Genomic DNA, 24,346 nt, shown 5'->3' with positions numbered 1-24,346 from the left:
TGGCCTAGAGGTTTGTTTATGTGCCCTAATACATTGAGCAGTGGGCAATCATGGAGGAAACACAAGTTTAAATCTGTTTCCCGATCTTCTCCCCTTTATTCCTTTATTTTTCTTATTAAAAATTGTTTGTTTTATACTTTTTGTTTTTATGAAGATGGAGAACAATGTTTCGGTAATTTTAAGTAGCACACATCAAATTTCTTTTAACTATATTGTAGATTTAAGGCCTGTATAAATCAAAGAAGGTAACTGTAACAATAACGATAACTATGACGTTTTAATAATCATTCAAATCCTATGAGAATAGGCATGTTCACACTACAACTATACTTATATCTTTGATTACTTTCAAAATGATTTGTGGCTAAATGTGCTAGGGGTTTCACATGATGAACCTTAGCCGATCGTGGCCCAAAAATTGCTCACAGAAAAATATAATTTGTAGATAATTTGTACACTGGATCTAGATATGTCGAGCTTCAACAAAGTATTTTGATGTTTAAAAAAAATATATACACTTCACCTATAAAAAATGTGTTTTTTTTTTTTATTTATTTTTTATTATGGTTAGCATATGTGCTACAAAACATAGTGTTGTGGTGCTCCTGTGGTAGTCATGGGTTCAAATCTGGCCCACTTTGCGTCCCAATTCACCTGTCATAATTTTCTGTCATATTTCTACTTTCTCTCTTAATAAAAATGGCAAAATTAAAAAACGTGGCAATTCCTTCTACCTCGCTGAAGGAAGTTGGAACAACAAAGAAGTAATAAAAATCAATACGAAGCCATTTGTGTTACACTTTCTCTTGACACATGAGCAGAACTCATTAAGAGGTTGAAAAATGAGATTCTTTTAGGGGTCGTTCCAGAGTCTCTCCTTTCACGCCGTCAGACGTCTGCACCTGCGAGCAGAGCTGCTGTCAGGTGATGCTTTTGCAGCTTTCCAGGGAGGAGCAGCGATTTGCACTAAAGCATGTCTGGTCTGTTGGTGTCGGGGGTGAAATAAAAACAAGAAGTCTATAGAAACACCATCAGCAGTGTCAGATGGGGCAGGCAGGATGGAGCACTTATCACCTGCAACTTCACTGCTCCTGCGGGTTATAGAGCGAGCTCTTTAAAAGCCTGTAGATGAAAAGAACCTTTCAACACTCCCTCTCTCTCTCTCTCGTTCTTTCTCTCTTTCTATCACTCACTTTCTTATTCACCTTTGTGTGGTGTCAGCGGTACGCTCTTGGAAAGCAAAAAGGTGAAAAATGTAAACCTATATAGCGAAGCTTTTGACTTTATGCACTTAGCAGGCGTCTGTGTATAACAATTGTTAGTTGTTGCTTTTAAAGCGGTATTTGAATGATTTATGAAGTTTCATCCAGGTTATGTTCCTAGTCTCATGTAACCAGACCAGTGACTAAACAGAATAAGGTCCTGGTATACATTACGGCTTAATATAAGCCAAAAAAAATCCCATCTTAGAAAGAAAGAGACCGTCTAAACATCAACACAGTGATATATTTAATTTGCCACAAAATGGTTTAATAAATACGCATTGTGTTGTAGTACTCTGTGTGTGTAATTATGCATCGTGTATGTAGTACTTTTTTTTTTTTTATATTTGTGAATTTTATTTAAATTATTGTAGAATTCTGTCCTGTAATATTGTTTCTCATCTGTGTGTGTATATAGTGTACATATAGTACATAATATAGTGTTGTGTGTGTGCATAGAATTGTTTACATTACTCATCTTTACATTGACTTGTATAAAATATATATGAAATAATGAAATTACAATATATTACATAACATACAATTTTTATTTAATTTTTCGTGTGTGTGTGTATATGTATGTATGTGTATATGTATATATATATATATACATGTATGTATGTATGTATATATATATATATATATATATATATATATATATATATATATATATATATATATATATATACACACAGTACTGTAGAAAAAGTGGAAGACATTGATTTTTATATTTAAATAATAATGATATTAAGATACTGTATTTATGAAGCGCCAAATAGGAAATAATTATTTAAAATCTGAATATATAAATGTAAATTGTGAATATATAGAAGTAAATCTGAATATATTATAAATACATATTCACAACTTACATTTATATATTCAGAGTTAAAACTATATATTCGGGTCCGCTTCTATATATTCACAATTTGCATTTTTCTATTACAATTTGTATCTATATATTTAGACTTATAACTATATATTCGGATTTACGTTTATATAGCAGATTTATAACTATATATCCTGATTTACATTTATATATTCAGATTTATAACTATATATCCTGAATTGTATTTATATATTCAGATGTATAAATATATATTCTGATTTACTTCTAAATATTCACAATTTACATTTATATATTCAGATTTTATATAATTATTTCATGTTTGGCACTTCATAGATATGGTATATTTTAAATTTATTACAGTGTGTGTTGTATTATATTTGAGTTTGATTAAAGAGGTTCCTGGCTTTTTCCTCTACTCTCAACTGTGTCTGTGTGACTGTGTGTTTTGTTGCTGACCCAGGCCACCACAGTCAAGCATGCACTCTCTCCACCGAGCCCTGCTTTGAACGGGGCCATTATGCCCTACGAGTGTGTACCACGGTACCTTTCCCCCCTTTCTGCCTCAGAAAAACAAACACACACACTCAGGGATCAAAGCAGTACCGGAAATGACTGCGCCTGTGCAGAAGTCGCCCCTAGCTTGAACAGACATAACTGGAACCCAAACGTTGTGGCCCCAGAGCCTGTTAGTGTTCGCCGACTGAAGCTGTATTGATTTGAGCTGAAAATGCCCTTCAGTGCCACTGCGCAGCAGGTGTCACAGAGGCAAACAGGCAGAGACATCAGCGGCGGTACGGTGTGAGACTCAAACTCACAGACCGCCTATGTCAACAAGCTTGTGAACACAAAACGTCAGTATAGGGAACCCTAGGCAAATTAGTATCTTGAAACGATTTTGTGTTTGATATGCCTAAAAAACAGGAGCCGAAGGTACATATAGCATCATCAATTAAAAGACGGATGCAAAGAGATCAAAAGTTAGGACAAACAAGAAATAAACCAAGAAAAGTCAGGCCCAAAACTAGCTATGCTAGTACATATAGTTGAAATAAGTTAAATTGTTGCCATATTTTCAGCAAGCACATCTGGTTTAATGTAATTTGTAAGTATTGAGGTTGGTTGCTGCCACAGTAATACAATAAAAGGGCTGCATGCTTACAATACATCAAGTGTACAGTTGCGTACGTGCAAGCATTGTTACTGGAATGAGATATCTTCTCAGAAGGTGGTAGGCAGAGGATCTATTTGTAGGCAGTGTGTCCTTTTTCTTGTTCCCTGAAGCTTGTACCTGAGTTAAGAGGGATTTCTCTCTGAGACGGACAGAGACATAGAAAAGAGAGACTGAAAGAATTCCACACATACAGTGTGCTGTGAATGAGTAGGTCTCCAAAAACCTGGTAAGACAAACCTAGGGTTAACAGATTTCCTTTTGAAACAGGAAATTGGGGCAGGGCGAAGTTAAAGGGCTTGTCTCTTTTTCTAAATACCCAGTAGCATTTTGTTTACATCACAGCCTAGCAAAATTGTACTTAAAATATCACAATTGATTAAAAGGAGGCATGCAGGAGGGAAATGTAGATTTTTATCCCCAAAACATCTGATTTAAAAGCATTTTTGGCCAGAATTGAAGGAATTTAAATAAGTACAGAAGTGTGCTAGCATATAGTTAGCCTTGAAGCTAACAGAAGCTGACTGAAAGCTATGAAACTCTTTTTGATTTGATGGGCTCTGTGAATATCATCTAATCTGTTATGATTTATGAAATGGGTGCCGCATATGTAGAGGTAGAATGTCTTTAAACGCCCAGCTCTTCACGAAAATCCTTTTTGTGTCTCATCGCCAAAAGTGATTATGGGATATATTACCTCTGCTCTGTTTTGCCTCCCTTTGGGATGAAAAGCTTGATAGACTGATATTTCTTCAGATTTCAAGGCCAAGTGTTGAGCTAGACTGTATGATTGGGTTATTGTGTGAGATCTGTACCCATCATGTTTCGATGATGACTTCCTGTTTCTCTTCCCAGCGGTGGGACTTTGCTGACGATCAGCGGCACCAACCTGGCCACCATTAAAGAACCCAAGATCCGTGCCAAGTACGGCTCTGCCGAGTCCTTCCATGTAAGTATCCTGTTTCCTTGTCCTTTCCTGACATCTCTAGGCTCTTCATACTTTTTTCTAATGTTCATCTCACAAAAGCTTCCACATGTTCCTCTGCCGCTGTGTTGCTTAAAGGACTCTGTAACAGCGACACACAATTCTAACCAGCATTTTTATCTTGAGAAAGGTCACAGAAGTGTCTCTCTGTCGCTTTTTGTTATTTTCTATTTAAACATTTTTTCTCTCAGTCTCAGAGTTTAAGTGTTTCTGTGTTCCTCATAATCACATTAACAAAATGTTTTAATGTAGCATTAGAATGATCTGACATGCTGTTACAAAACATAATTTGTGTCCCATTTAATTGTAATTAGGGTCAATCAATTAAATATTTTAATCAAATTAATTACACAAAATATGTAATGCAAATAATGTAATGCATTTAAATGATCACTTTTATCCTTCCATCCATCCACTTTTTCCCTGAGAATGACAAAAGATAGAGATGATTTAAATACATTACATTACTTTTCAGATCAGTAAAATATTCTAATATCTGGTTCTAGAAATCAACAACAATAATACAAATATTAATAATAAATGATTAAGTAGAGTAAATCAAATATTTTAATCAAATTAATTGCACAATATGTGTAATGCAAATAATGCAATGCATTTATATTATTTATGCATTTATTAAATGTATTTATATGTTTATTTTTCTTTTCTTTTTCTGAGAATGATCACAGATAGAGACCATTTAGATGCATTACATTATTTTGAAGATAAATCAAAAATTCAAAAGAAGGTGGTTTTAGAAATGAATAATAATGGTTATTGTTAATAATAAAAATTGTTGTTTTTGTTAATTCAAATAATTAATTACATTACATCGCAGATGAATAAAACTTTAAAGAGATTAAAAGTGGTTTATAATAATGTTTTTGTTCTTTATTTATCAATGGATGTTGTTTTCATATAATTATGATTATTTCATCTTATTAAAAAATAACACTTATACTTAATTTGTATAATGAGCACATTTAATTGACACTCGACAATGTTGTTTTAAAAGAAAAAAAAAAAAAAAAAGTTTTATTCAGTTTTGTCTCTCTGTTTTCCTATTCTACTCAGAACTGCACAGTTTTCAACAACTCCGTTATGGTCTGCCTGGCCCCGTCGGTGGCTGATTCGGATAGAGGCTTTGCTGAGACTGGCAGCGGACCGGATGAGATCGGCTTCTACATGGATAACGTCCACGCCCTTGTGGTCGTCAACGAGAGCTTCAGCTACTACCCGGACCCCGTCTTTGAACCCCTCAGTCCCACAGGCATTCTGGAGCTCAAACCAACATCGCCCCTTATCCTGAAGGTACACTTCACTCGCTTCAAGCGGTTGATGGATTTGTGGTTATTGATGTGAGGTTCATGTGGCCAATTGGAGTTTGCGTCATTTGCTGATCACGTTGCTGCTTCTTCTGCCCATATTTTCCTTTCCTGAATAAAAGCTGAAAAAGGATACTGCAAACTAGCTACAGTATTAACTAGAAACTGTCCTCTCAATATGTACCACTTCTTCTTCATCCCTTCGTACTTCGTACTTCATAAACTTCAAAATGCTGATCACAGGCCCCGGCTGGTTTCTCCTGTAATGAAAACTTCTCTTTTCTTTAAACCAACTGAGGTGAGAGTCGAAGCATGTCGGGTGATATTTCTTTGTTAAATGGAAATTTATTAACGAAACCTTTTTACTTAATGCCCGATCCCCCGCCTGGCTTACTGGGGGGAGAGAAAACAACCCGGTGCATTAGCAAAGCGAAGGAAAATACGAAAATGCAATTTGGTGAAATAATCAGGGATATTCTGGAGATGCATCACATTCTCCACGCAATTAATTTCTCATCTAATTTGATCTGGGGTTGGCGGCGCGGATGAGATGAGAGGGGGAGAGGGAGCAGAATTTGCATTAAAGAGCGTTGTGCCGTGGCCTCGCTGAACTCTGAGGATGGGGGTGTTGGTGCTTTGCTGTTGTTCATCAACATTTCTTTTTCCCGTCCCTTCTGTCCATGTGGCCGCAGAGTATTCCGACCTTTATTTTCCTTCCTGTTTATCTCCATTGAGGAGATCAGTCACAGGATATGTTCATATCTGTTCAAGCCTCTGGGGTTTTCTTTGCTTTTTTAAAATCAATATCTGCATGACCTTTACGTGTCCAAGGTTGTGTGATGCAAAATTTAATTCAGACAAAAAGAGACCATTACTATTATCTTGAAAACCCATTCCAGCATCCATATTTTAGATATCTATAGACATTCTATAAACATATTTTCCCTGCCAACATTTTCACTGTTGCCAACACAAAAAAAAAAATTATTTAAAAGTGTGATTTCACAGTTTTTATTTTTTTATTATAAATGTATAATTTTCATATGTAGTGTAATTTATTTTTAAAATTAATTATATTCTATTTTGAATATTTTATAGTGTGTGTGTGTGTGTGTGAAGACACGCATAAATATAATGGAATATAATAATATGCAAATGTAATATAAACGGTTTTATATTTTTTATTTTAAAGTATAAAATGTTTATTTGCAGTAATAATGTAGAAAATTCTAAACTTCAATTAATATGTTTGTGTACATACACATAATACGCATAAACACATGAATTACTTCATTCTACAATTCCCAACAAATATTGTTTTTTACAAAATAAATGATAACATTATATATAACAAATATGATATATTATAATATTATATTATAATATAAACATTTTCATTTTTTTTACAATGTTAATTTCAGAAATGTTGATGATGATAATAACAATACTACTACTTCTAATACTACTACTAATAATAACAAATGCAAATCTAAATTTAAAACCTTAAATTAATCTTTTTTCGTGTGTGTATATATGTATGCATATGTATGTGTGTGTGTGTGTGTGTGTGTGTGTGTGTGTGTGTGTATATGTATATATGTGTGTGTGTGTATATATATATATATTTGTATTAAATATATATTATTTTATTAAATATATACATACATATATAAAAATAATATAAACGTTTTTCTGTTTCATTTAAATGTTTAGGATGATGATGACGGTAATAATAATAATAATAATAATAAATGCAAATCTAAAATTATAACCTTAAATTAATATATATATATATATATATATATATATATATATATGTATGTGTGTGTGTGTATATATATGTGTATATATATATGTGTGTATATATATATATATGTGTATATATATATATATATATGTAATTACATTTATATTGAAATATTATTATATTGCCAAAAATATAGTTTTTTGTATATTTATAGTTATTAGCATAATTGATGCTTTTAAATGTTATGTGACGAAGCCCTGTTGAGAATCATGAGGAAAACACTTTTTATGTTAAAACAATTCATGTTAGTTATATTTTATTGTTTCTTTTCATATCTGATGATATCTTTTTCTATTTTGTTGTCATTACAGGGTCGTAATTTGATTCCTGCAGCTCCTGGTAACTCCAGACTTAACTACACGGTGTTTATCGGAGAGACGCCGTGCGTTCTGACGCTGTCTGAGTCCCAGTTGCTGTGCGAGTGGCCCAACCTCACCGGCCAGCACAAAGTGACGGTATGTACTTAAATCCTCAAGTTCACACTGACCAAATGTCAAAAGATTGGAAATGACAACTCGCAGCCAGGAATGAACTTAACACCAACCGAATGCCCCGCTGAAGGAAAATGTCTTGAAAGGACACTCTTTATCTTGCCGTAGCATGTCATTCGTTGTGATGGCTCTGAAAGCGAAATGCTCGGAGAAGAAATATATTTACGCCTGTTTTCTGCATTCGTATTATTTTTGTCGCAAATGTCACATTGAATTCTGAGAAATTGTGTGAAATATATGTTTGTACAAATGCTCTTTGAAAAATGCTGGTTCAAAAATAGACGTGTCTCTTTGCGTTGCCTTCCCGTGCGGCACTCAGAGGCGATGTGAGGCGAGGCCAGGGAGACGCAGACACAGCTGTGCTCTTGTCCCATGTACAGTGACCTACTTATGGGCCGCCCTTGGTGCATTGGATCATGTCTGGCAGCTCTCAGTGTGTGTGATTTCTGTATCTTTTGGCCTGTATGTGAGAATTAAGAGAATGTGTGTGTGTATACATGTGTGATGATGTGAGTGTGTTCGTCACACAGCTGTGCATTGACCACCATGACCCCTGTTAGAGAGAGTCTCTCTAGGAAATTTTGCATGGCTGCTGTCTTTGACCCCATGCCTTCCCAGGGGTCCCTGTAGTTTTGCAGACAGCACACAATGCCTGTGGTGCGGTACATACACTCACGTAATGTCTGCACTGGAGTTCCAAATATTCTTGTCAGCGCTGTTTGCAAAAGCATTTTACTGTATTTCTACACCTCTAACCTGATCTAATGAACTTTGTGCATGATTTGTTTTTACATGAATTATACCTCACATTGTGTGAGTTGTTAAAGAGAGAAATTAATTATAAGTCATTACTGGAGTTTATGTTCGGGTCAGACACAGGTTAATTGCTTTATAAAATGTATTAATAATTAATTATACTTAATGTATATGTTAAATTGATATATATAAGTGCTTGTCCTTGATTTTAGAAAATTGTAGTTCATTACTGATTCTAATTTACATGACACGTTGTTGTTATCAACAATGAATTAATGGATTCGTTGTTATTAACAATATTATGAACAATAAGTGCATTAAACATTATATTATGTCAGAGTTTAGTGAAAAGCTACTAATTAATTAAACTATGAAAATGTGCAATTTAAATAAATATTTTTAAAATGACAATTATTAAAATAAAACACTTAATTAAAAAAAATAGGAAATGTTATACCTGTGCACATGCATGTCATGTGACCATGTGAATAATATGTAATCATGTAAACAATAAAAGTAAAAAAGTAACTGTAGTTTTTAAAATGTAATATAATCTAATTACAAGTACTTAAAGGATTAGTTCACTTCCATTATTAAAATTTGATAATTTACTCACCCCTATGTCATCTAAGATGTTCTTGTCTTTCTTTAAGTCAAAAAGAAATTAAGATTTTTGTGTAAAACATTCCATGATTTTTCTCCATATTGTGGTCTTCAATGGGAGCCAAATGATCATTCATTTTCTAAAAAAAAAAAATAATAATATACTTTTTAACCACAAATGCTTATATTGCACTAGCTCTGCGACACGTGTCCGTGACTTCACACATTACGTAATCACATTGGGAAGGTAACATGTGACGTACAGTATATATACTTTGTTTTCAAACTAATCCTTTAATTTTAAGAACCTGATTACATAATCAAAGTTACTTGCAATCAGTTACTACCCAGTACTGCCTCTAAGATACCATACAGATTTTGCAAGGGCTAAGCAGTGCCAAATCATAATGTTTGCAAGTTTTGTTGGATAAACATCCTCATAGTTTCTTTAGAAAAATAAATTATCTTCATCTTATTGGTTTTAAACATTTAACTATTCAAACATGTTTATGGTTAAAACAAACACCTTGACACTATGTGGATTGATTTTTACCAAGACAGAGCCGTGTAAACAATCACACGGTTCCTTGTTAAATTTTCTATTTTCGAAATACAAGCTTGAAATGATCCAGTAATAATAGGACATTTCAAGCTAAATGGGTTTTCAATCTCTTAGCTTGTCTCACAAATGTGATTGGCTCATAAAGTTTTAATTTAGGTCTTTGTTTAAAGCTGCTGTTGCGTTCTTGATGCAAAAAGTTGATTCTCACAAATGAATTGCCACAACAAAATTACAAATGCTAATCGCGGCTAATTGCAGATCGCAGACCACTACACAAGATTTGCTTCCTGCACCTCAATGAGCCAGGTCTCCCATGCCTCTGTTACAGATCCGGGCAGGAGGGTTCGAATATTCCCCCGGCACGCTGCAGATCTACTCTGACAGCCTTCTCACCCTGCCTGCCATCATCGGGATCGGTGGAGGTGGAGGCCTCCTGCTGCTGGTCATCATCGCGGTGCTCATCGCCTACAAGCGCAAGTCTCGCGACGCAGACCGCACCCTCAAAAGACTCCAGCTGCAAATGGACAACCTGGAGTCTAGAGTCGCTCTCGAGTGCAAAGAAGGTGAGATGAATTATTAGTAAGTCATATATTATTTATGGTTTGCACCGATTGGTCAGTGTGTTCACAAACTGTGTATCCTAGTGCAGCTGCGTGTTACTCTTTTTAACAAACTGTCAATCAATCACATTGTTTAACCACATTAATTATGTGATTTTAAGTTATTGTGGTATTTATGGACTGGTCAGACACAGGCTAATTGCTTTAAGATCATTTGTAATTGTTTACAAGTGTTTATAAAACTAGTAATAAAGAGGAAGGGGTGATCATGTTCACTTGCTGCCGTCAAAACTGGTGTTAGTATATCATCACACCCCCACATACATACATTATTAATATAAATTTTACAAATGTCAATATACATAAATTGATATAAAATATATGAATATATTTTTAATATTTATTTTTTAATTTTGGAAAACAAATATTCAAAAATTACAAATAAAAATTAAATATAGAATTTGTGTATGTAATAAAATGTACTATTGTTTTACATATAAAAAAAAATATATATATATATACTGTATATAATTGTTTATTAATTCATAAAGAATATGAAATGAAATCATATTATATTTTATATATATATATATATATATATACACACACACACACACACACACACACACACAGTATGTATATGTATGTGTGTGACCCTGGACCACAAAACCAGTCTTAAGTCACAGGGGTATATTTTTAGCAATAGCCAAAAATACATTGTATGGGTCAAAATTATCCATTTTTATTTTATGCCAAAAATCATTAGGGTATTAAGTAAAGATCATGTTCCATGAAGATACTTAGTGAATTTCCTACTGTAAATATATCAAAACTTAATTTTTGATCAGTAATATGCATAGCTAAGAACTTAATTTAGACAAATTTAAAGGTGATTTTCTCAGTATTTTGATTTTTTTTTGCACCCTCAGATTCCAGATTTTCAAATAGTTGTATCTTGGCAATCTTAACAAGCCATACATCAATGGAAAGCTTATTTATTCAGCTTTGAATAAATCTCAGTTGGGAAATAGACACTTATGGTTTTGTGGTCCAGGGTCACATATACATATATATATATATATACAGTCGGTATGGAAAGTATTCAGACCCCCTTAAATTTCACTCTTTGTTATTTTGCAGCCATTTGCTAAAATCATTTGTTCATTTTTTTTCCTCATTAATGTACACACAGCACCCCATATTGACAGAAAAACACAGAATTGTTGACATTTTTGCAGATTTATTAAAAAAGAAAAACTGAAATATCACATGGTCCTTAGTATTCAGACCCTTTGCTCAGTATTTAGTAGAAGCACTCTTTTGATCTAATACAGCCATGAGTCTTTTTGGGAAAGATGCAACAAGTTTTTCACACCTGGATTTGGGGATCCTCTGCCATTCCTCCTTGCAGATCCTCTCCAGTTCTGTCAGGTTGGATGGTAGCGTTGGTGGACAGCCATTTTAGGTCTCTCCAGAGATGCTCAATTGGGTTTAAGTCAGGGCTCTGGCTGGGCTATTCAAGAACAGTCACGGAGTTGTTGTGAAGCCACTCCTTCATTATTTTAGCTGTGTGCTTAGGGTCATTGTCTTGTTGGAAGGTAAACCTTCGGCCCAGTCTGAGGTCCTGAGCACTCTGGAGAAGGTTTTCGTCCAGGATATCCCTCTACTTGGCCGCATTCATCTTTCCCTCGATTGCAACCAGTTGTCCTTTCCTGCAGCTGAAAAACCCCCACAGCATGATGCTGCCACCACCATGCTTCACTGTTGGGACTGTATTGGACAGGTGATGAGCAGTGCCTGGTTTTCTCCACACATACCGCTTAGAATTAAGGCCAAAAAGTTCTATCTTGGTCTCATCAGACCAGAGAATCTTATTCAGGTGTTTTTTAGCAAACTCCATGCGGGCTTTCATGTGTCTTGCACTGAGGAGAGGCTTCCGTCGGGCCACTCTGCCATAAAGCCCCGACTGGTGGAGGGCTGCAGTGATGGTTGACTTTCTACAACTTTCTCCCATCTCCCGACTGCATCTCTGGAGCTCAGCCACAGTGATCTTTGGGTTCTTCTTTACCTCTCTCACCAAGGCTCTTCTCCCCCGATAGCTCAGTTTGGCCAGACGGCCAGCTCTAGGAAGGGTTCTGGTCGTCCCAAACGTCTTCCATTTAAGGATTATGGAGGCCACTGTGCTCTTAGGAACCTTAAGTGCAGCAGAAATTTTTTTGTAACCTTGGCCAGATCTGTGCCTTGCCACAATTCTGTCTCTGAGCTCTTCAGGCAGTTCCTTTGACCTCATGATTCTCATTTGCTCTGACATGCACTGTGAGCTGTAAGGTCTTATATAGACAGGTGTGTGGCTTTCCTAATCAAGTCCAATCAGTATAATCAAACACAGCTGGACTCAAATGAAGGTGTAGAACCATCTCAAGGATGATCAGAAGAAATGGACAGCACCTGAGTTAAATATATGAGTGTCACAGCAAAGGGTTTGAATACTTAGGACCATGTGATATTTCAGTTTTTCTTTTTTAATAAATCTGCAAAAATGTCAACAATTCTGTGTTTTTCTGTCAATATGGGGTGCTGTGTGTACATTAATGAGGAAAAAAATTAACTTAAATGATTTTAGCAAATGGCTGCAATATAACAAAGAGTGAAAATGTAAGGGGTCTGAATACTTTCCGTACCCACTGTATGTGTGTATGTATATGTGTGTGTGTGTGTGTGTATATATATATATATATATATATATATATATATATATATATATATATATATATATATATATATATATATATATATATATATATAAAATTTACCATTTATATTTTTGTAACAAAATATACATTTTATTTCTAATTACACACACACACATACGTATATAATTTTGCAACACAAAAGCTTTTACACCCTAAATGTTTCTGCTTATACATTTATGAATGTTTTATTTAAAAGCCACATTCTGTGATAAACGTCCACATTACAGAATGTGGATTTCATATAGAATTTAAATTGCTGTTGAAATGAAACCTGCAGGTGTACTATCAAGCTCCACATTAACGTCTTTCCGTTCTCTTGTCGCCATGGTGACACCATTATGGTTGTTAGCATGTCTTGGTAACAGGTTGGTGTTAGTGGGCTGCGCTGTTATGGCATTCCGTCTTCTGCCCAGTTTGAAATGCAGTTTCCATATGCCGTAAAGGTTCCCAATGCCACACTCTACCTGCTTTCGTAGAGATGCACCGGGTCTAATTGGCCATTATCTTAGGACCGTCGGCCCTCCTGGTCACAACCCTGTCAGGAGGATGAAAAAGCATGGTGTAGCTAGCTAGCTAACAAACAGTCTTTTTCACTGCAAAGGGGGAAGATGGCTGAATGGCAGAGGGAGAATGATGAAAGAAATTTACTTCTTGGCAAATGGGTGAAGGAACTGGTAGGCATTGATTAGCTGTCACGTTCTTTAGCCCTGATTCTCACTGATTGGCCGACTGCCTTCATTAGTGGACAACCTGAACGGTTTGTTATCGCAATGCCATTCAATCTGCGCATCAATATTTTATTTGGATCATATGCGCTGACATTATTTACAACCTCTGTAAAATATTTATGACCTTAGCTTGGTTATTTCTCATTTGGGCTGGGATTGGATTTTCTTGGTAATGACCCGAAGCTCTCAAATCCGTGGTCTGTCCAAGCCAGGGTCAGATAATGGGCTACAAAAGGGTGAATCTCACAAAACCTGTCAAGAAGTGTCATATTTTACGCCAAATAATGATTTTGGATAAAGAAAGGTTTGTTTTGTTACATATTTTATAAAATATTTTAATGGTAATATTTTTATAAAATATATTACAATAAAATCAGTAATATTTTGCATATTTTATTTAATTACTGCATTAGAGCAATGAAAACCGTCATTGGAGCAGTGCATTGAAGAAACATAATGGTCCAAAAATGGTTTTAGTTTTTTATTATAGCTATATAAATTTCCAATTAAATATGATTGTTCTTTTGATTTTTAGGCTTAATAAGTCTCTTATATGACATTTTCTTGCAAATTTTATTGAGATTCATCCAATAGTGATAGTGAAATCAGTGATCCCACCCCAAGAAATGTCATATTTTACACCAAAATCACAAGAAAAAAAATTGTTTTGTATAAAGAAAGACTATTTTATAACCATAAAAAAATTTTAATAGTAATTTAAATAAACTATGATTTGCACATTTTCTCCCCAAATTCTCATTACCAACATGTAAAAGAGGTTCTCATACTCATTCTCAAAAATATTTATATAATTTGATTATAATTTATATAATTTAATATAATTTATATATATAAGCAATATCATACGAGTAGCAGTGCGATATGAAAACTCTTAAAACTGAATTCCGTGATAAAAAACAGTATTGTTTATAAAAAAATTATAGTGGATTTGGGCATCTGCTGTGACAAATACTGCAAGCAGAGTGATATAAACGGTGAAACAGTTGGAGTTCTGATATCACTAGAATATCACACTCTTATCAGCCAATCAGAATCGAGGACCAGAAAGAAATACATAAATATATATCTGTATATATATCTTTTCTTTCAATGTTTCATGAGATTTACTTAAATGTATGAATGCCCTCTAAATGCTTAAAATCAGTGATCCCACCTCTCTAAACCGCTTCACCCTCTAGTTTGGGCCTATAGCATATAGTCAGGATGGCGCTGTGCATGCTCAGTCATGGGGTGTGGATAGGCGAGAGCCATCCAGGGACATGCGATTCACCATGTGCAGAGGCTTACTGAGCCATGATGCAGCCCATCAGAGAGCGCAGTAGTACAAACAAACAAAGGCACGGCTAATGGCTAATTAGCGAGCTATCCAGTGCCGGTTTAGATACCGGGAACGCTCAGTGGGGATATCAGCTTCGCCTCTCTGCTTTACATTAGCCGAGAAATGTTACTGCAAGTGTGTGTGGACATGACGGTAATTGGAATGGTTTCACTTTGAGTGCTTTCACAACTAAAGGAACGATTTCAGAAAGAAACGCATTATCAGCAGTGTACTAAACTTTTCAGACTTGTTTTGACAAACAGCTTCAGCACTAAAGGAAATGTTTTGCTGGCTGACCTTGCCGACGCTGCTGCTGCTTCCTGAGAGGCGTAATGTTTTGACCACTACAACAGGAAGCCTTTAAAAATTCGCATTCAAGTTGTCTGTAATGCCCCCTCGTGCTTTACGATCCGACACGCGCCTCTCCAAGTAATGAAGTGAAATTGAATTACAAGGCCATCCCTCATGTTGGAAATCTTTGTTGGGCCTTTCAAGTGCACTTTGACGAGAAAGACCCATTGAATTAAAAGCTCTTTAGGCCTGTCACTTTCTGTTCTTTTTTTTTTTTTCGTTGGGAGACTGAAAATCCCATTGGGCAGTTCATCTTGAATAATATTTGTGTAGTATTTTTAGGATGAAAAACCCTCACTTAGAGTAGGAGCTTTTTGCTTCAGTATTCATATCCCAGCGGACAACGAGGAGGAACAACAGCTGGAGGAAATTATGCATGAAAAGCTCCGCTCCTTTATTAATTACCCACTCATGCAATTAATTGACTTTCTTTTCCCGTGAACTTTGTCTCTTACGTCTCTTCCCTCCTGCTCTTTTCGAATAGCAAAACCAAATTAGTCATAAACCGAATAAACAAACAGATTGACAGACTTAGCATTGCTTCTGTTTACCCAACAAGTACCTATTATTGCACAAGGCTCCCAGTGACCACGTTTTCATGAGTTCCCAATCAAGCGCTTTAAGTTCATTTTTATTCGTACTTAGGGAAGGCTTAAAGCAAATCTAACTTCTATTACATTATTTCTATTTCTATTTCTATTTCTATTGCACCCTAATCTGATTTTTTTAAATCTTTATCTACACTGCAAAACTACACCGGAAATATTTGAGCTGCTCACATAGACCTAGTACCTGGTTGTAAATGGTGTATATACAGTCATGGCCAAAAATATCGGCACCCTTGGTAAATCTGATCAAAGAATGAATCTAATCTGTGAAAATTAATCTGTATTGTTAATCCTTTTGATCTTTTATTTTAAAAATTCACAAAAATCTAACCTTTCATTGGATATTAAGAATTTAAAATAGGGGGGGAAATATCATTATGAAATAAAGGTTTTTTCTCTAATACACATTGGCCACAATTAACTGCACCCTTTTATTCAATATTTTTTGAAACCTCCATTTGCCAGTTTAACAGCTCAAAATTTTCTCCTATAATGCCTGATGAGGTTAGAGAACACCTGACAAGATCAGAGACCATTCCTTCATCCAGAATCACTCCAGACCCTTTAGATTCCCAGCTCCATGTTGGTGCTGCTTCTCTTCAGTTCACCACTCATTTTCTATAGGGTTCAGGTCAGAGGACTGGAATGGCCATAGCAGAAGCTTGATTTTGTGCTTGTTTTTGAGGTTTGTGTTTGGATTATTGTACGGTTGGAAGATCCAAACATGGCCCATTATAAGAGTCAGTCACTTATTGATTTTTTTATCTGTTGGTATTTGATAGAATCCATGATGGCATGTGTCTAAACAAGATGTCCAGGACCTCCAGCAGAAATATAGGCCCACAACATCAAAAATACAGCAGTATTTTTTATCAAGTATCATTGTACACATGGGGTACTTTTTTATCCCTGTGTTCACCAAACCCATCTTGAGTGTTTGCTGCTAAAAAGCTCATTTTTTTAGTTTCATCTGACCAGAGAAGCCAGTGCCATTTGAAGTTCCAGTCATGTCTGATAACAGAATATGCTGGAGTTTGTTTTTGGATGAGCTAGGAGAGTTTTTCTTGAAACTCTCCAAAACAACATGTGGTGATGTAGGTGCTGTTTGACAATCTTTTTTTTTTTTAAGGTTTTCTGACCCAGAGACTCTACTATTTTCTGCAATTCTCCAGCTGTGGTCCTTGGAGAGTCTTTAGCCACTCAAACGATCCTTCTCACCGTGCATTAGGACGATATAGAAACACGTCCTCTTCCAGGCAGTTTCGTAACATTTTATGTTGATTGGAAATTCTTAATTATTGCCCTGATGGTGGAAATGGGAATTTTCACTGCTCTAGCTCTTTTTTTAAAGCCACTTCACTAATTTGTGAAGCTCAGTTATCTTTTGCTGCACATCAGAAATATATTTTCTCATTGTGATGGATGATTAACAGCGTTAAATAATTTTAACGCATTAAACAATTTTAACGCGTTAAACTGAGAAAATTAATTGCCTGCATTACACGCTAATTTTGACAGCACTTTGACAGCATATATATATGTGTGTGTGTATATATATATATATATATATATATATATATTATAACGAATAAATAGGCCTATACGAGAAATATATTTTCACTTAAATCATAATTTAAGAAAACGAAAGAAAAACCGTGCAACAAGTAGCGCGAAAGGAAACCAGACGGCAGAAAGTGGCATCCTATTTTTTTTTTGGCTTATTTTACAAAAGCGCAAAGATGTGTTTTTATTGTGAATGTACACAAATAAAAGCAAACCTTTTACAATTCTGATTATCTTCATGACTAAAAGGAGTAGTTGCTTCCACTGTTACAAGGGGGAAAAATCAAGTGATTGCTCCAGCGCCGCATGCGCGCACACAGTTAAGCATTCTACCTTGACAATACAGCCTGTTCATTATCGGTAACACTTTACAATAAGGTTCATTAGTTAAACATTAGTTAATGTATTAACTAACATGAACTAACCATGAGCAATACATTTGTTACTGTATTTACTAATCTTCGCTAACGTTAGTTAATAAAAATACAGATGTTCATTGTTAGTTCATGTTAGTTCTGATGCATTATCTAATGTTAACAAGATTTAATAATGTATTATTAAATGTTGAAATTAACATTAACAAAGATTAATAAACGCTGTATAAGTGCAGTTCATTATTAGTTCATGTTAACTAATGTAGTTAACTAATGAACCTTATTGTAAAGTGTTACCTCATTATCATTATAAAAAACAATCAGTCAAACATATGAAAAAAAAAAATACACACTGCTCAGTTTAAATATGTAGTAAAATCTGTGCCGTTAAGCGTTATCACGTACCGCCGTGAAGTTATGCAAAACATTTTGTTTTACGCGGATATTGGAACGCGAGTGATGTAGGCCTAGGCTACATAAAAGGTAAATAATATTTTGGCATTCAAATACATCACGAATACGGAAACATTTGATTTTGTATGATTGAGGGACCCAACATTGGTTTCAGTTTCGTTTAGTCTAAATGAATTCATTTTGGTTTGTCGTTTATATAGCTAGGCCTATAGCTTCTTACATTTTTAATTCTTGTTCTTTTCTAAATAGCCTACTGTTAATTGAAAGGATTTGTTGAGGAGTGAGGGGAACTAAAATAGCCTATATGTTTACTGTGTTTATTATAATGTTTGTAATTCGCATCGGCCTATTTCTGAATGAAATAATAAAATGCGACTTGTTTTTTTTAATACGCGTAGCTTATTTTAACCATGCAGCAAACCTTTTAAAATATTTTGATAAATTACTGAAAAATAAATAAATAAATAAATAAGTGACTTTAAATCGTTTAACTGATTGTATTAATTGGTCAAAATTCTTATCGGTCGGTTAACGGTTAAACGGTTAAAATGAACATCCCTAGTCTTTATCTACTCAACATACAACTGAAAAAATCACGGAACTTAATTGGTCAGATGTTGAAACTCTACTTACCATTTCTTTTCTCCTCACAGCTTTTGCCGAACTCCAAACTGACATCCATGAACTAACCCAAGAGCTGGATGGAGCTGGTATCCCGTTCCTGGACTACCGAACCTATGCCATGAGAGTCCTGTTCCCTGGCATTGAGGACCACCCAGTGCTCAAGGAGATGGAGGTACGGGTCAGTACATCGCCATCACCACGGTAACCCTAGAGTAGAACTAACAATGCAATCAAAAATCAGCAGACCACTACTAATACTAGAGACTACAGCATAATGCTGAGATTGTGTAAACTACGATTGTGCCGTAGATGCCTGATCAACACTCTTGAAAGGTCATAATGTATATTGTAAATTCAGTTACCAATCTTTTTGACATCACTTGCTTCTGATAAATGGGGTTGGTGACTCTCTTGGGAGTGGAACCTGCAATTTGGAGTTTACAAGTTCAATACGTTACAGATTGTGACCTCTTGTACAATAAAGCCAGACGCGATCTAAAGAAAACAATGCAGCTAAACTAGAGCAATCATGAAACCTCAAAACGCACTGGTCAGCGCAATTAAATACTCCATTTCTCCGACATGCTACGTCCACCGGCCTGCATACTGCAGGTCACGCTGTTGGCTTGTGCAGGGATCGTATGTTTATTATTTCATCTGGGGTTTGTTTTCACTGTATTTGCCCCCGAGTCCCCGGCGTAATCAAGTGCCTATGCGCACGGCTCAGGCCCTTATTGCTCTGTGTAGCTTCTCGCCCCAAAGCAACCTACAGTACAATCGGCCTCCCCGAGAGGCTGCAAATTTCATTCGGCTCAGCAGAGAAGAATTGAGGCACTTTATTAGTCTGTGTTGTCGGAAAAAAAGGCCTTTGTCAGGTTACATGGTACATAAGGTGCTGAAGGGGACAATAACAGACGCCAGTTTGCTTTGAAGTCTGATTTTGGCAGCCTCGCTTGGAGATTCGTTTTTGTTTTTCGTAATTTCTTTGGATTATAGTGCTTTGTCCTAACTAGCCGTGAAAACTTTCCAGCAACAATGTGAGATAATTACAAGTTTTATGTCATGCAGAATTTTGCACCAATGAGATTTCACTGTGGGCGGGGCTACTCAGTAGACACCAGTGTTGGAGAGTAACTAGTTACATGTAACGGAATTACGTAATTTAATTACAAAATAAATGTAACTGTAATCAGTTACAGTTACTGAGAAACAAAATGTTTAATTAAATTACAGTTACTTGTGAAAATGTTAACGATTATAAAGGTAACATCTGAATCAGTGTTAATTTCGTCGACGAAGACGAAAAATATTCGTCAACGAACCTTTTTTCTGTGACTAAGACAAGACGTTGATGAGCTAAAATTAATATCTGATGATAAAAACTATGACGAAATTTATGCCGCGTCGACGAGACGGGACTAAAATGTTATTTGAGGACTACCGGACATTCAAAATACATCCTATAGGCTAAGTTAACTGTATTGTCTTTCAAAATGTGCGTCTCTGTCATTGGATTGCAATCAGATGAGAGGCGTTTGTATATCTAGTCTCAGTATGGCAGCCACAGTGGACGGATAGGCTATCAAAACGCGAACTATAGCGATCTAAAACAATAGCCTCAGCACCCTAAGGGTTAGGGATAGGGTGACCAAACGTCCCGTTTTTTCCGGGAGTCACAGTTCGTTGTCGATTAACTTAAAGTTAGTGAAGGCGGGATAGGCGGAATCGCGCTGATAGAGCTGTTCTCTCTCACGCGCGCGCTCCACTTCTTCAGTTCTCATACAGCGCGCGATCAGTTCTCGGTGCTTAAATACACACACAACAGTTCAAATGTCTATCTTGTAGAGTCAGAGTATCTCACGTAAATACAGTCAGTTATGGCTTAAGTGAGCGTAAACAGGTGGGTCAGTATTGCATGCGTGCCTTCCGTCTTAAAGGGACAGCATTCATATCCGTGTCATAAATGTTAACCAACAAAAGATGTTAAATAAATGTATAATTAAGTAAAGCTACTGTATCTGAAAAATGAGTTTAATTTGTATCTCTACCAAAAAATGAAAATTTATTCCAGTTTTTCCAAATTCAATCCTTGATTCAATTTTCTCATAAGTTTAATTGATTTGGTCTAAAGAGAGAAGAATTGATGCCTATTTTTGTTTGAATACTACATATAAAATAGCTACCAAAATAAATGTTGTTAACGGCACTTTGACTAAAAGTAATGACTAAAAGTTGACAAAAATACAATGAATTTTCGTCGACTAAAACTAGACTAAAACTATGAAAGACTCAAATGACTAAAATGTGACTAAGACTATTAAGCATTTTCGTCTCAAGATAAAGACTAAGACTAAATAAAAAAATGCCTGCCAAAATTAACACTGATCTGAATATTTTTACACATGCCCAAATACAGATTTAATTGATTTCTTTTCCAAATTGCATTGACTGCTCTAAAATATGAGACACCAATGTTTCAGGAGTTTAGGACACAAAATAGTACATGTTCATACGATAACTTTTTTATTTCCTATTTGGGTTTATGTATATGTATAGGCCAGATTTACTAATAGCTTGAGCCAACACAAACCGTCTTTTGGCGTTAAAATAGTACTGCCAGGATTTACTAAAGACGTGCTGTGAAGAATTAGCACTGAAAAGGCGTGGACACCATTATTTTTGCTCCAGACCTTATTGAATATGCATTTGTAGGAGTTTCCCTTTCAGACACAAATGGGAGGAGAGTATTAAAATGAAACACGTAACGTGATTTACTAACATTTGCACTTGTCAAATTACTGGTATTTCGGTCATTATTTAACACCCAAAAAAAGCATGTCTTAAACTATTTTGCGCTTGAAATGGCTGCATTTGTTGTTGCTTGGAGGAGGCACCGCAGAGAGCACGTGGTAGAAGAAAGAAGATTTTTTTCCACACGTATTAATTTATTTGGAATGCCAGAAGAACACATTATCCGAATCCCAACATCTTTACGCTAATTTGCGCTGCGCTTGGTAGATTGCGTTGGTCATTATGGAAATGAGATGTCGTGTTCTTTAATTTGCGCATTGTCAGTAAATCACCTGCAGAAATTTCCACGCCCATCTGCGCGGTTTTGGAATTGCGCTCTCACATTAATTTGCCCTGTTTAGTAAATCTGGCCCAAACTGTTAGATGCCTGTGTTTCCTGTCATAATTTCCTGCAAATATTTGATTTCAAAAACAGTATCATAGCTATTCAATTATTTCTTGTTATGGTTTTAAATCTGTATTTAACCTCAGAATAATCTCAAAGTGAAAAGAGGTGCTAAAGTCTGATTTTGTGGTGGCTGTGCTTTAAATTAAATTTATTATAATCTTAATTCAAATGGTGAAGGATTCTGAAAGTCTAACAGTAATCAGTGTTAAGTGCTACTGTAGGTCAAGTCAAGTCACCTTTATTTATATTTCACTTTTAACATTACAGATTGTGTCAAAGCAACTTTCCAATATCAAAATAGGAAAATAGTGTGTCAATAATGTAAAATGACAAGATTAAACACTCAATTTTCAGTTAAAGGCGTTTCATTATTGAATTCAATGTCATCGTCCAGCTAAGCTCAGTTTATATTGTATCTGTGCAATCAAGTCGACAAGTCTTACCTTAACTGTAAGGTTAACCCTGCCTGGTTTAAATGTTTGAAAATGATTATCAGTTGAAAACATTCATTAGAAATTTAGAAAAGGAATCAAATGTTATCAGTTGCATTAATTTAATAAAGTAATTGAAATAGTTACACTACTTATTACACTTTAAATATGGTAACTTGTAATCTGTAACCTATTACATTTCCAAAGTAACCTTCCCAACACTAGTAGACACTGCTGTGGAACAAAACACATAAACAACAATGTTCAGTAGCTTGTCACGGCTTGTTTGGACGCATGTAAGATGTTGTTTTTGTTATCTTAGTATAAATATGTGGCTTCAAGAAATTGTACAGGTAAGATGTGTGTGAGAGCGAGGCAGATGAAAAGTGACAGGTGCGGCTCACGGAAGGACACATCACCACCTTTCGCTCCTGGACTCCGAGGTCACGTCTGCTTCCTGCTGTACTCTTTCTCTCTCTGTCCTTCCTCGCCCTCACTCTGCATTTCCTTCTGTTGTGTTTTGAGCTGCCAGCATCTTGGATTCCCTTTGATGTCAATCAGAATGCTGCACGTCCCTCATGCGGACTTCTGCCTGAACGCTGTTTACTTTACTAAAGGGCTTCGACATTGTGTTTCAGAAAGGCAGAATACATCAATCAAAAACATTAAAAGCAGCATAAACTTTCTTTAAAAATGTCCATGGTCTTACTGTGCAGTAGATAAATTGAAAAAACTAAATCATTTACTATATAATTAAATTAAGTCTGTTTATTTTCCAGTTAATGATCAGTTTAAAGGTCATTGCACACTGAGTCCGGAATTTTCATATGCGTTTTTTCGTATTCATCATCCTTTCCTATCAAATTGCTAGCTACGGATGCGAAAACACAGAGAATCGAAACTGAACACAGGTTTAATGTGAATGTTGCTTCATGTTGTCGTCTTCTCTTATTGGGCATTAACGGCATTTTAATTTGTAAAAATAATTTTACAAATTATTTACACTGCAGTTCAAAAGTTTGTGGTCAGTTAGATTTATTTATTTATTCATTTTATTCATTTATTTTTTGAAAGTGGCTAATACTTTTATTCAACATGCACAGATCAAGTTGATCGAAACTGACATTGAAGATAATAATGTTACAGATTTCTACTTCAAATAAATACTGTTTTTATACTTTCTATTCATCAAAGAATCCTGGAAAAGAGTATCACGGTTTCCACAAAATATTAAACAACGCAACTGTTTTCAACATAGATAAGAAACATTTCTTAAGCAGCAAATCAGCATATTAGAATGATTTCTGAAGAATCATGTGACACTGAAGACTGGAGTAGTGATGCTAAAAATTCTGCTTTAACATCACAGAAATAAATTAGAGTTTAAAATATATTACAATAGAAAACTGTTATTTTAAAGTGCAATACAATTTCACAAATCACTCTTTTTACTGTACTGTATGTTTGATCCAAATATCTGCAGCCTTGGTGAACATGAGAGACGTAAACAATCTTACAGACCCCAAACTTTTGATTCATTCTCCTCGCGTTTCAGAAATAAGACCCAAAGTTGTGAAAGAATTTAGAGCCTTA

General features: G+C 35.3%; 1 protein-coding gene across 2 annotated transcripts in view; it reads left to right on the top strand.

Moving 5' to 3' along the window:
• Nucleotides 1–24,346, top strand: part of plxna1a (plexin A1a) — a 238,052-nt gene that overhangs the window by 189,708 nt on the left and 23,998 nt on the right. Inside the window, exons 17-21 of one of the 2 annotated variants that reach the window (XM_058764335.1) lie at nt 4,136–4,229; nt 5,340–5,576; nt 7,709–7,852; nt 10,138–10,372; nt 19,153–19,295. In XM_058764335.1, coding sequence (XP_058620318.1) covers nt 4,136–4,229; nt 5,340–5,576; nt 7,709–7,852; nt 10,138–10,372; nt 19,153–19,295 — 853 coding nt within the window. Of the gene's footprint in view, nt 1–4,135; nt 4,230–5,339; nt 5,577–7,708; nt 7,853–10,137; nt 10,373–19,152; nt 19,302–24,346 lie in introns of both variants that reach the window. The other variant, XM_058764333.1, reaches the window with a different exon arrangement.

Source organism: Onychostoma macrolepis, chromosome 23, assembly GCF_012432095.1.
Source record: "Onychostoma macrolepis isolate SWU-2019 chromosome 23, ASM1243209v1, whole genome shotgun sequence".
In the NCBI taxonomy this organism is placed as follows: domain Eukaryota; kingdom Metazoa; phylum Chordata; class Actinopteri; order Cypriniformes; family Cyprinidae; genus Onychostoma; species Onychostoma macrolepis.
The sequence above is the reverse complement of the archived record's forward strand: the minus strand, read 5'-3'. Positions and strand labels throughout refer to the sequence as shown.